At 39.2% G+C, this 13,780-nt stretch overlaps 1 protein-coding gene across 3 annotated transcripts in view; it reads left to right on the top strand.

The window, feature by feature from the left end:
- BCAT1 (branched chain amino acid transaminase 1) overlaps positions 1-13,236 on the top strand; it is an 85,965-nt gene extending 72,729 nt beyond the window's left edge. For all 3 annotated transcript variants that reach the window (XM_055572045.1, XM_055572064.1, XM_055572055.1), the window contains exon 11: positions 5,799-13,236. In XM_055572045.1, coding sequence (XP_055428020.1) covers positions 5,799-5,840 — 42 coding nt within the window. In that variant the 3' untranslated portion in view covers positions 5,841-13,236. The remainder of the gene's footprint in view (positions 1-5,798) is intronic.
- The last annotated feature ends 544 nt before the right edge of the window (positions 13,237-13,780 follow it).

The raw sequence follows: 13,780 nt of genomic DNA, 5'->3' as shown, positions 1-13,780 counted from the left end.
GAATCTCTGAGGCTGAGCGTTCATCCCATTTGGCTAATTAGACGTAGTTCCCTGGGTCTTATTGCCCTACAAATTACCTCTTGGGGGAAAACTTTTCAAATGACAAGGTTTTAGAGTTTTCCCCCTTTTTCTTTTCCAATTTTTTAAATCAGTGAATGCAGACTGATTTTGTGACTTTTTTTTTTTATTTGTTTGGCTGTGTTTGGTCTTAGTTGTGGCATGTGGGATCCTCATTGTCATTCAGGATCCTTTCATTGCACATGGACTCTCTAGCTGTAGCTTGTGGGCTTAGTTGCTCCTTGTGTAGGATCTTAGTTCCTTGACCAAGGATTGAACCATTGTGTGGATTCTTAACCGCAGGACCAACAGGGAAGTCCCTTCTTCTTTTTATTTTTTTTTAATACTGGCACATGACAGGTTCTCATTAAGTGGTAGAACTACAGCTGCTGTTTTTATTGTCAACGGCACCCACTCCAGTACTCTTGCCTGGAAAATCCCATGGACGGAGGAGCCTGGTAGGCTGCAGTCCATGGGGTTGCGAAGAGTCAGACACGACTGAGTGACTTCACTTTCACTTTTCACTTTCATGCATTGGAGAAGGAAATGGCAACCTACTCCAGTGTTCTTGCCTGGAGAATCCCAGGGACGGCGGAGCCTGGTGGGCTGCCGTCTATAGTGTCACCCAGAGTCAGACACGACTGAAGCGACTTAGCAGCAGCAGCAGCAGCAATATGACAAAAAAAAGCACTTCTGTGTTCATACTTAACCAGGCTTGAACTTGGAGAACATCAACATGCTGTCCATATCCCTCATTCTCCCATTGCTCTTTGCTATTCCTCTTACCATCATACTCACCTTTGCTTCTGACATATGGAGGTCTTCTCTGTCCTCCAATATGCTCTGCTCTATTTGCTTCCTTCCTGCCTTCCTGTATCTTCTACAGTTTGCCTGTTTGATAAGATGTTGGTTGTTTCTTCAAGATGCATCTCCTTGAAGAATATTTTAAATCTCTAGAATAACATCTCCTTTCCTTAGTACAAACGTACATTCACCCACTTAACTGCTGCTTCTTCCCCATTTTCCATAGCCCCTGGAGGATCACTTAGAACTTTTAAAGTACGTTCTGATTAGTCACACACTTGCCTTTGTTCCATGGTTGTTTGAGTGTGGGTGTTATTTTATTCTCTTTTTGTAACTCCAGTATCTCACAGCGTCTGTGCCATGGTACATACTTAGTAATGTTTCTTTCTTTTTTTTTTTTAATTTTTTTACCCTGACTCCTGCTAACATTTTCTCTTTGTACTATATTCTTCAATTTTTAAGATTAATTTATTAATTAAAATTTGTTTTAATTAATTCATTTTTGGCTGTGACTTGCTCTGGTTGTGGTGCCTGCAGGCTTCTCTTGTGGCACACGGCCTCAGTAATTGCAGCACGTGGGCTTGTCTAGTTGTGTCATGTGAGTTTAGTTGCCCTGTGGCTTGTGGGATCCTAAATCCCTGATCAGGGATTGGACCCACGTCCCCGCCATTGGAAGGCAGATTCTTCACCACTGGACCGCCAGGCAAGAACCTCAGTAATGTTGAGAAAGGAATGAATGGGTGAGTGACACACCAAGCAAGTACTAAAGAATAAAAACGTGTTGCCTTTGTGTATTAACACATTCTGAGAAGAGATAAAAATGTCAAATTATTTTACAAAAAGAAAAAAAAACTTAAGAGAATCTGATTTAGATTTTTTTCAAAGTGAGATATACATCGCAACTGCTGTCAAGATCAGATAAAAGCTGCAGCCCAGGTCGTAAACATCAGGGTAGCACGTTTGAGTAACTAGCAGTGCTTCTACTGCCATTTCAGAAAGGGGGAGGAGTGATTGTCAAGACCCAGAGGTGGACATCTTCAGTAGTTTAAAATAAGGGAAGATGAGTGGGGTCAAAGCGTGATCTGTATTGATAGCCCATCACCAGTTAGAATTTTAAAAATCTCTTTTCCCACCAGTGGCTGCAGCTTTGTGAGAATAAATAACCGTTCTTTCCCTGGAGAAGTCCTGAGCTATTCTGTGCGTGTGTGCAGACTTGGTGAACATCCTAGATTGCCTTGATGCTGCAGTTCCTTGCCCAGCTTCCCAGCCGCTCCTTGTTCCCTAATTCACACTTCACCCCTTGTTCTCATATCACAGAGCTTTGCATGGCCATTGAATATTACCTACAACCAGGATGATGAAGTGTTAACTTGTGGGCAGCCCTGGTTCTATTTTTATTGGCCTTGTTGAGAGTTAAGTGCCTAACTTGCAGCTTGGCCTTTGATGTTTTAGAATTTTCTGCCAAATGTAAAAGGCACGTTTTAGCGAAGGCCTTGTAAACTTTTGCCAAATGTGCATTGAATGCAAGTAATAAGATTGTCATTGTTAGTCACGTTTTAGTTCAGTGGTCTAATTGGAATTGATGAAAAGTTGAAAAGTTCTGCACATCACACTGAGCCTTCCACATGGACTCAAAGTACCATCCCACAGGCTGGATTTGATTTACTGCACTGCAGACATTAAAGGCTGTTGCTATGGTAGTGTTAAGGACGCATTTTTGTTGTTTAGTCACTAAGTCATGTCCGACTCTTTGCAACCTTATGGACTGTAGCCTGCCAGGCTCCTCTCCATGGGATTTCCCAGGCAAGAATGTTGGAGTTGCCATTTCCTCCTCCAGGGGATATGCTCGACCCAGGGATCAAATTCTCATCTGCATTGGCAGGCAGATTCGTTTACCACTGTGCCACCAGGGAAGCCCATTAAAAGCACTGACCGCAGTATAAGGACAGCCTGGTCCATGCAGACAAGTGTTTTCTTTCCCTGCCTTCTCTGGATACCTTTTAAAGGCAGCATATTTCTATTCCTGCTAAAATCTGTCATCTCTACTTTGAATTATTTCACCTTGGAAAATTAAAGTACATTATTCATCATTGAAATGAAAGGTGATAATCACCTAGGTCTAGATACTATGAATTAGCTGTATTCTCACATCCCTTGAATAATATCTCAAGATGCTATGATTTTACATGAGAGCATGAGTTGCAGGACAAGAGAGAAAAACCTTAATACATATTCTGTAGGTTCCTAGAATTACACAGCCTATGACTATCATTGTATTCAAAACTGATCTTGACTGTTGATAAAACTAAAATGAGTAACTGAAAGCAAATTCATTTTAACTGGTGAGATTCATGATGAAATTATAGTCATGAATCGTAAGTTTGTAGATCTGCTAAAATGTCAATAGGGCTTCCCAGATGGCGCTAATGGTAAAGAACCCAGCTACAGTACAGGAGACACAAGAGATGTGGGTTTGATTCCTGGTTCCGGAAGATCACCTGGAGAAGGAAATGGCAACCCACTCCAGTATTCTTGCCTGGAGAATCCCAAGGACAGAGGGAGCTGGCAGACTACAGTCCATAGCGTCGTAAAGAGTTTGACACCACTGAAGTGACTTAGTATGCAAACACACACATACCCAATAGGAAATGTGGAAACCCACTTAGCATACAAAATATCAGTAGGCTGACACTCAATTATTATTAATGGCTAAAGTGTCTAATGTATTAATGGAAATTCAAATAGGAAAAATAAAACGTGTATTTCTCTCTATATATAAATCAGGCAGATTTTGGGAATGTTTTGTCTGGAATTCATTATGAAATCAACAGTGTGAACAGTGGGAGGCCATACTCTGTAGGCAACACTTGCTGATGTGGATTAAGTAAGTCACTTAGTGACACTGGCTTCCTTCATTCTCCTTTTCAAGGAAACCAGAAGGTTGTAGGGGGACCCATTCTTAGCTTCTAGTATTTTTACCAATGTGATAGATTCTGCTCTCTGAAGTCTTTAAAGCTCCATTAAGAGGCACCCAGGACATGGACAGTGTGATGGAGGAGAAATAGCATTGCACAGAGACAGAACTGGGCTGTAGTTAAGAGTTTCCTAGAAGAGAACAGACTTATGGTTGCCAAGGGGGATGGGAGTGGGGGAGGGATGGATTGGGAAGTTGGGATTAGCAGAAGGAAACTATATAGAAAATGTGTAAACAACAGAACCTATTGTATAGGACAGGTAAATGTATGCAGTATTCTGTGATAAACCATAATGGAAAAGAATATGGAAATATATATATATATAGGTGCTGTACAATGCTTCGGAGAAGGCGGTGGCACCCCACTGCAGTACTCTTGTCTGGAAAATCTCATGGATGGAGGAGCCTGGTAGGCTGCAGTCCATGGGGTCGCTAAGAGTCGGGCACGACTGAGCGACTTCACTTTCACTTTTCACTTTCATGCATTGGAGAAGGAAATGGCAACCCACTCCAGTGTTCTTGCCTGGAGAATCCCAGGGATGGGGGAGCCTGGTAGGCTGCCGTCTCTGGGGTCGCACAGAGTCGGACACGACTGAAGCGACTTAGCAGCAGCAGCAGCAGCAGTACAACGCTTAGTTGTTCAGTCGTGTCTGACTCTTTGCAACTCTGTGGACTGTAGCCTGCCAGGCTCCTCTGTCCATGGGATTCTCCAGGCAAGAATACTGGAGTTGGTTGCCATGCCCTCCTCCAGAGGATCTTCACAACCTAAGGGTCGAATCAGGTCTCCAGCATCGCAGGCAGATACTTGACCTTCTGAGCCACCCGGGAAGCCCAAGACTACTGGAGTGGGTAGCCTATCCCTTCTCTAGGGGAACTTCCTGACCCAGGAATCAAACCAGGGTCTCCTACATTGCAAGCAGATTCTTTACCACCTAAGCTACCAGGGAATCCTATATATATATAGGCCCTTCCAATGAATATATATATTGTGTATATATATATATATGAAGGGCTGAGGCTAAAGCTGAAGCTCCAGTACTTTGGCCTCCTGATGCAAAGAACCAATTCACTGGAAAAGATTGTGAGGAGAAGGGGGCGACAGGATGAGATCGTCGGATGGCATCACCGTGTCAATGGACGTGAGTTTGAGCAAACTCCAGGAGATAGTGAAGGACAGGGAAACCTGGAGTGCTGCAGTCAATGGAGGTCACAAAGAGTAGAATATGACTTAGCAACTGAACAACAACATATATATATATAGACATGTATATGTACATATATATATATACACACATACATATATATGTATGCATAGCTGAAATTAACATTACATTGTAAATCAACTATACTTCAATAAAAGAAAATTTTAAAAACAGAGTTTGCTAGAGCCTTAGTGTCCTTAAATGAGAAGCTGGACTTAAAAGTTTATTGCTCTTCACACTTGATTTTTTAAGCCTTAGAACTTTCTGCAAAAGAGACCTTTCGTGGAATCCCAGTATACGAAACAAATAGAAGTAGAACTGCTCTGAAGTTAAATCCAGAGCCACACTTATTTGGCTCATTCCCTGCAGCCTAGATGATTTGTAATGTTCTTTCCAATTCAGGAATTCTAATGTTTTGTATTCATTTCAACTGAAGTTATATTAGTACTAAAGAGGCGATTCAAGCGAAAACGAGACATGATCTGAGAAACTAAATACAGAATAGCAATGAAAAGGCATATGTAAGGAACCTATACCAGCTCTAAATTTGAGCTCAACAATAATTATACAATCTATGATTCTTCCCAGGTATTTGACTGTTTCTTTATACATAGTCTTATTTTCAATATGAACCTGCTTTTAATGTACAAAACAGAAATGAACCATTTGTTCAACGTTGGTTATATCATTTAGTTTATTTATAAGCTGTTCCTGTGCTGTTAGCTTTTACACTGAAACCTGTTTTCTTGCTTCTCTTGTAGTACGGAAGAGAAGAGAGCGACTGGACAATCACGGTAGCCTGAATGGACAGGAACGGGACGTGTGCGCTTGGGACAGATTGTGGCATTTGAATTATGGGAAATGTCTTTGGCTACCTGATTTTAGTTGTGCTGTTGTTCATATTATCTGCGTTACCAGGGCGATTGTTTCCTCATGCCAGAGAAGACGAATCACAATCGTCCAATGATCGTTTCTAAACTTGCTCCTAGAAGTTTTCCTTACCTTCTCTAGAGAGTTGATTATGGAAGCCATATAATTGTAGAATTTTCCTCCATAATCTTAGTGCCTCCCTTAGGGCTTCACTCAGATTTTTTTAAAAAAATGTTTATTCTTTAGCCTAAGTTATGTTGTGCTTCTCAACCAATGAGTGTCTTTGTGTTTGAAAGCTGATCTGAGTACATTTCATAGGTTCCATTTCCCAGGCCACATCTCCATTCTCAGAAAAGTGTGTTGTTGTTGTTTATAAATCAAGACTTAGAGAAACTGGATTTCTTTCCCTTACATTTCTTTCTAGGTCCCCCAAGTCCTCTTAGGGAGAATCTCTCCTCCTTCCTGATATCACAGTCTGCACCAGGCTCCACTGGTACATCAACAAGACCACCCCTGCTGTCTCCAGATTGTGTTGTAATTCGTGGGCAGGCTTCACTACAGGACTGAGGGTCTTGTGCCTTATAGATCTTTGCATCCCCCAGCCTGGCCCATAGTAAGGAATGAATGAACATTTAGCTTCTATAGAAGTGTACCTTCTTTGTTTCTATATTATGAAACCTCTTTATTAGAATTTGTGATTGATTCTGACTTTGTCTATATTTACCTCATGTTGTCTTTAATTTCCATGGACTGCCAAGTCATTAGAGATACTCTGATTGTAGTTTGTTGGAGGAATGATTTCTTATTTGAAGAGTGTCTGGGAATTAAAGTAATAATTCTAAAAAGGTGGTGATATCATATCAACCAAATGGAAATGACATGTTATATGTTATATGTCGAATACATAAATGTTAAAGTGTTAAATACAAAATAAATCATTTAGTTTTTTGGTAGAAAGCAAAGAGGAATATACTCTGGATTTTATACTCTGGGTTTATAGGTGCTCTTTCCTGTTGAATGGGGATTGGATAAGCACATGGTTAGGGTATAGGGAGAGCGATTATAGATGATATTTTCCTTGTTTGGGAGCTGTGAGTTAAAATTGTAGTGTCCTGGTTTATCTAGGGGAAAGTCAAATCTTGATAGAAAACATTTACCCTTGGAAGGTCAACTCTCAGACATTTTATTTTGGTTTCCTTCAGTCCTAATAACTTTCATCTTGCTGATCATATTTCATTCTCTTTTCAGAGCAAGGAAAAAAATTCTAAAACTTTGACGTGCTGGAAAAATTTCCTTAAGGCATTTAGCAGCACATAGCAAATGGGGCTTTGATTCTTTTCCAAGACTTTTGGCCATAGGGTCTTTTTAGATAGGAATGGTAAAATGAAAATGAGGAAAGTAGAAGATGAAAAGGAATGGTAAAAATATCTTTTTTAGGGGGCTCTTAATTGGCAATCTGAAGTCTTGGGAGAGTCTGTTCTTTTCAGGTCTGACATGCTTTAACTGTCCTGCCTGCACGCTGTTCACCAAGTAGCATTCTAAGGGTATGCGTTTGCCTTTGCTAAACCTGTGACCTCACTTTCAATATTGTAGTCTAGAAATGACCTAAGGTAATTCTAACTTGTCAAGTAGCACATAATAACCAGACTCAACATTCCTATGAGAAATGGAAGTCATTTGTTTGCCACAAATACATTTTATACTTTGCATCTCTAAATTTAGTATGGCTAGACATGTTCCTTGTAAAAGTTGAAGAACAATATGTCTTGACATTATGTCTGTGTGATTTCTTTCATCAAACCTTAAGAGCATTTTAAGCCCTTAAAAACCAGACTTCGTGAAGACGAAGGATATACATTTAAAGGAACCAAGTCTCCTAAAACAGCGAACACAATCTGCCATTCTCATTTAAGTAATAAGACAGGAAATTGACCTTGACACTAACTTATTAAATAGATTTAAAAGGAACATCTGCACATCTTTTTTCCTTGTGCACTGTTTGTTTAATTGCAGTGGATTAATACAGCAAGAGTGGCACATTATAACTAGGCAATTATCCATTCTTCAAGACTTAGTTATCGTAACACTAATTGATCATTTAAGGCATAAGATAGTCTAGCATTAGGAACATGTGAGGCTAATCTGCTCAAAAAGATCAACAAATTAATATTGTTGCTGATATTTGCATAATTGGCTGCAATTATTTAATGTTTAATTGGGTTGATCAAATGAGATTCAGCAATTCACATGTGCATGATTATAAACAGAACTGGTGGCACTTAAAATGATAATGATTAGCTTATTTTGCATGTTCTCTTCCTTCCATTTTTTTCCCCCCATTTTTACATTTCAGACTGAGTTCGTCAGCCTTTTTCAAAACAAAATCAGTGGAAACCAAGATCTTATTAAAACAAAGTGTTCAGGCATTAGAAATAACCAGAGCATTTCCTAAAGCTGTTTGCTTTTAGGAATTTCTCTGTTGCAGTCATTTATCAAGGATTCAGCTCACAATACACCAAAAGACGAGTCCATTTCAGGGACAGGTATTATGTTTCCCAGAACTTGCAGGAATGAATACGCTCATAATAAAACCTTTTCTTCCAAAAGTACAGCGGAAAAATAAAAGGGAAAAAGGAATAAATGCCTGGGAAACATTGTTCGAGAATCACTTTTTTTTTTCCTACTTAGTAAACCCCCTTTATTCTTTTCTTAAAAGGTTGTCACTAGGGAGGAAAAAGAGATCTGCAGTAGCTACAAGAAAGTGCAATGTCACATTGATTATATGACTTGGCAGTGTTAGCCTTCTGAAGATCTGAGAAGCTTATGTTATATACCCTGGATGAGAATTCTTCATCATATCAATTTTGTTGCTTGATACAGTTGTACCCAAACAAGTGGTCTCAGTTCAGTTCAGATCAGTCACTCAGTAGTGTCTGACTCTTTGTGATCCCATGGACTGCAGCATGCCAGGCTTCCCTGTCCATCACCAACTGCCAGAACTTGCTCAAACTCATGTCCATCAAGTCAGTGATGCCATCCAACCATCTCATCCTCTGTCGTCCCCTTCTCCTCCTGCCTTCAATCTTTCCCAGGATCAGGGTCTTTTCCAATGAGTCAGTTCTTCACATCAGGTGGCCAAACTATCGGAGTCTGGCTTTCCTCAAATCAGAGCACTTTGGGGCACTTATTCAGTCTCTCAGTCATATTCAACTCTCTGTGACCCCAAGGACTGCAGCATGCCAGATTCCTCTGTCTTCTGCTATCTCCCAGAGTTTGCTCCAATTCATGTCCATTGAATTGGTGATGCTGTCTATCTAACCATGTCATCTTCTGCTGCCCCCTTCTCCTTTTCCTTTCAATTTTTCCCAGCACCAGGGTTTTTTTCCAAGTCAGCTCTTCCCATTGGGTGCCCACTTGAAGGCAATAAATGAATATATCTTGGTCAAAAGAATTGTAGGGACCTTTTATTAGAGCTGCAGTTTCAGCTCTGTTTTAAGGAATTTGTGCTATAAAATCAGTTGCTGCCATAAGCTTATTTATTTTCCCCATTCCCACTCAATCACTGTATTCTTTTTCCTTAAAAAGTTCCTTTTTAAAATTATATGTTCAGTTTACCCTTATGATTGGGAAAAGAATATTTTAAGCAGAAAACAATGCTTGTTTACTTTCAGTGAGTGATAGTTTTTGTAATATTGAGAACAATAAATATTCGTGGGGTGCACTAAAGTTTAGACAGGGATTAGAGAACACTGGGCTTCCCTGATAGTTCAGCTGGTAAAGAATCCATCTGCAATGCACGAGACCCTGGTTCTATTCCTGGGTCGGAAAGATCCCCTGGAGAAGGGATAGGCTACCCACTCCAGTATTCTTGGGCTACCCTGGTGGCTCAGATGATAAAGAATCTACCTGCAATGAAGGAGACCTGGGTTCAGTCCTTGGGTTGGGAAGATCCCCAGAGGAGAGCATGGCAACTTACTTCATTATTCTTGCCTGGAGAATCCCCATGGACAAAAGAGCCTGGGGCCTATAGTCTATAGGGTCCAAAGAGTCAGACATGACTGAGTGACTAAGCACAGCACACAGCACAGAGAAACATAAGGAGGATCCCTGATATTCCTGGAATGTGGGTTTCTTCTGTGGCTATGTGAACTAAGTTATAAAGAATAATCCTGGCAAGTAATTTTAGTAGATATAACACCTATCCGGCTTCCCCGGTGGCTCAGCAGTAAAGAATTCTTCCAGTGCAGGAGACGCTGGTTCGATCCTTGAATCGGCAAGATCCTTGACACAGGAGAAAGAAATGTCAACCCGCTACAGTATTCTTGCCTGGGAAATCCCATGGACAGAGGAGCCTGGAGGGCTACAGTCCATGGAGTCACAAAGAATTGGACACAACTTAGTGACTAAACAACGACAATAACACCTATCATTTTGTTTTCCCACAGGTAGAATTTGTTCAGGTGTCTCTTTTCTAAATACCTCCCCACAAAAGGAGTCACTTTCAATAAGCTTAACATATTGACTGATAAAGATCACAAAAGCTTATAGGTAATTTGATGATGAATTCATTTGATGATTAATGTGCCTAACAACTCACAGTAGGGATTAGAAAATAAGTAGTATATAGACATTACCCTCATGGCATTTGTACTCTGCTATTTAAAGTTTTAGGTATAAAAGTAGTATTTATTAATAATACAGTTAGATAATGAAGCAAAGGCCAGAGCACATCTGTTATCAAGAAATCACAATGAACATTTTCATCTCATTTTTAGAAGAAATATGTCCTATTTTTCCATTCCTTTCTTTCCTCTCATGGGAAACTGCTCAGTAGATTAGTACTTAGGAGTTACTGGTAGGAATTACCTCCTGGTTTACTGCCTACTGAGCTATCCAGGTGGCTCAAGAATCTGCCAAGAGTTCGATCCTTGGGTGGAAGATCCCCTGGAGTAGGAAATGGCAACCCACTCCAATATTCTTGCCTGGAAAATACCATGGACAGAGAAGCCTGGTGGGCCAGAGTCTGTGGGCTCTCAAAGAGTCGGACACGACTGAGCACACACACAAATCTGTACACTGCATATTGGTATAATTATTGTACCAGCTTGGTATATTTGTTAACTGCATTCCTTTGGAACAATGTTAAGCTGTTGTGGTACATCTAACAAAAGAACACTTCAAAGTACAGCATCCTTGCTGATCTTCTTAAACTCAAAGTCAGGTATTATTGAAATAAACAAAATGTTTCTAGAGTGAGTTTTTCTGGAAAATGTCAATTATAAATCAAACTGTTTAGACTTAGCTTGAAAATGATGGATTACAGCTACTCAGAAAATAGCAGGTGGAAAACTTAACACAACAGTTTTTCACAGCTTGAGGTTTTAAAAGGCCATTTAAAATATTGCAAAGAGATTTTTTTTATTAAAAAAAAAAATCATTGCCAGAAAGCTGTTTTAAAAACACAAAGGTAGGGAATTCCCTGGTTTTCCAGTGGTTTGAACTTGGTGCAGGGGCTGGAGTTTGGTCCCTGGTTGGGAAGCTAAGATCCTGAAAGTTGTACAGACAAAAAAGAAAAAAATTAAAAAATGAAAGATAGAATAAAGTGATTTATTTTCCATCTTCAGCATATATGCCAGATATTCATCTGAGGATATGATAATGAAACAATAGAATATAAAAGAGTTTGGAGCAAATAATCCAGATACATGTAAATATATTTGCTTTAGTGAATGATAAAAGCATGAAGTTCAGTCTTAGCAAATGACTCTGCTGGATTCAAGTATTGAAGTTTCAGGTAAGTAAGTATATTTTTCATACCACAGTAGGCCCAATTAATAAGGTCTAAAACTTGAGTTACATCATGTTTACCTGTGGAATCCACTGTTGGGATGGTAAAAATTGTGAACTGTGATATGGGAATGAATTTAAATGTATTTTCACTGACAGATTTCTCCTCAAGCTCACTATTGCAATGGCTAGATTCCTTGTTACCCATCACTGAATGGAGACAATTTTAGTTAGAGATATTAGAGGAAGAACAACTGGTTGTAGAGAAAGAAAGGAAAATCTCAAACTTGGGTCTGTGCTGTCCAAAACAGCTTTTTTTCTCTTGTGCCAGCCATAGGGATCTCCAGCTTTCAATATAGGTGCCAAGTACAAACATTGCCAGCTAGGAGATAACTAAATATAGTGGTCAGCTTATCAGATACTAGAATTTTACCATGACCTTGAGGTCATGTTACATGGGAATCTGACATTCATGTTCCATGGGAACCACTTCGAATTACTACCAGTTTGGTCAAGAGTTCATAATTGCATATCTATAAGGTCTATTATGTCTTTTCTTCAACTGTTTTAAGATTTGTGAATCATCTTGAGACAAAATATGTAGCTTGGAGTAAATCACGACTTCTTTTTCCCCTTGTGAATACTATTTGCCACCATCCCCCCTTTCCTTGTTGAAGGTTAACTGACTTGGAAAATAGTTGAATATTATCATTTTGTTTTTAACTAAACTGTACAACATGCCGTGAAACCTCAAGTTAATTTCATAGTGGTTGTTAAAGTCATTCTCAGGGTCGAGAAAGGATTACAAATACCTGCCTCAAATTCTACTTCATTGATAAGTTGTTAAAGAGTGTTAGTATTCTCTCAAGAGTATGGCTGTAAGTAAATTTTGAATGAAGTCTTTAAATAAGCTAGCTAATTTGTATGCATTCATAAATTATGCAGATGGTCCCCTATTGATGAATAAGAATGAATGACCCCACGAATTGCCCAATCAGCCTACACATGGAACCTAACTCCCTATTCTGAAGAATTTGTGCTTGCTTGATGGCTGAGAGGAAATCGGAGTGTGATAGAACTTATTCTCTTGCATCTAAGTCTGATTGTAAAAAAAAAAAAGCTCCCACCATTGCTTGTCTCAAAATTTTCCAGTTATGAAGTGATTCTTAAAATTCTCTTTAAGAATAATCAAGTAGAAAGAAATACTTTGTAAATAAGGCTTGGCTCTTATGAATAATTATTTAAAGGTCATGTTAAAAGGATTTAAGCTCACTAAAATTGTAATAATGGTAATGTGGAAGATATGGTGGGTAAAGGAAACTACCTCATTCTTTGAAGGTTTTGTCAAAGCACAATTAAGCAGTCTAAAATGGCTTTGTTACATGTGAACCATCTGGTGTGAAAGAGCTATATTTGTAATGTCTAAAGGACTTGGAATAATTGTATTTTGCTGGCAATAGTCACATTCTTTATTGTTTGCAGGTTCCTCATCAAATCTTTAATTATACACTGTTTTTGTCAACAATAAAGCAATTTCAAGGATTCCTGTTTGCGTAGTCTCTTGAAATCGGCATTATTGAATGCACAAAATAATCATGCTTAGTTACTGTTTTATGATGTTCCAAGGTTTTTGGTCATGATGTAAACGTAGTATGATGTTTTTAAACCAAAATGACATTGAGAAGGAAGGAATTGAGTACAATCCCCTGGATAGAATCTAGATTTTCTCATATTTTCAAACGTGGATTAAAAAATGCAATGCGCATTTCAGAATTGTCCTTTCCCCTGGGTATGGCTTCATCTTTAGCAAAACTTACCTTTGTTTTTGCATTTTGAACATATGGGGAATAAATTGCTTCTTCCCATTCACTGTCATAATGAATCTCTCACTGATAAAACACATGCCCTAAAGCGCACAATATAAAGTGGAAGGCATTCGATTTAAACTTAGAGAATGTCAACAATGTGTCCTTCTTGTCAAACAATGATGTGTATAATTGCCCTCATATGCACATATCTTCGCGAGAATAAAGCCAGTGCAGTATCTCTGAGGGTCACATATTCATTTTCTTGTGACTCATCCCGA

Source organism: Bubalus kerabau, chromosome 1 (genome assembly GCF_029407905.1).
Source record: "Bubalus kerabau isolate K-KA32 ecotype Philippines breed swamp buffalo chromosome 1, PCC_UOA_SB_1v2, whole genome shotgun sequence".
In the NCBI taxonomy this organism is placed as follows: domain Eukaryota; kingdom Metazoa; phylum Chordata; class Mammalia; order Artiodactyla; family Bovidae; genus Bubalus; species Bubalus kerabau.
Note: the sequence above shows the minus strand (reverse complement) of the source record. Positions and strands in the feature narration are given on the sequence as shown.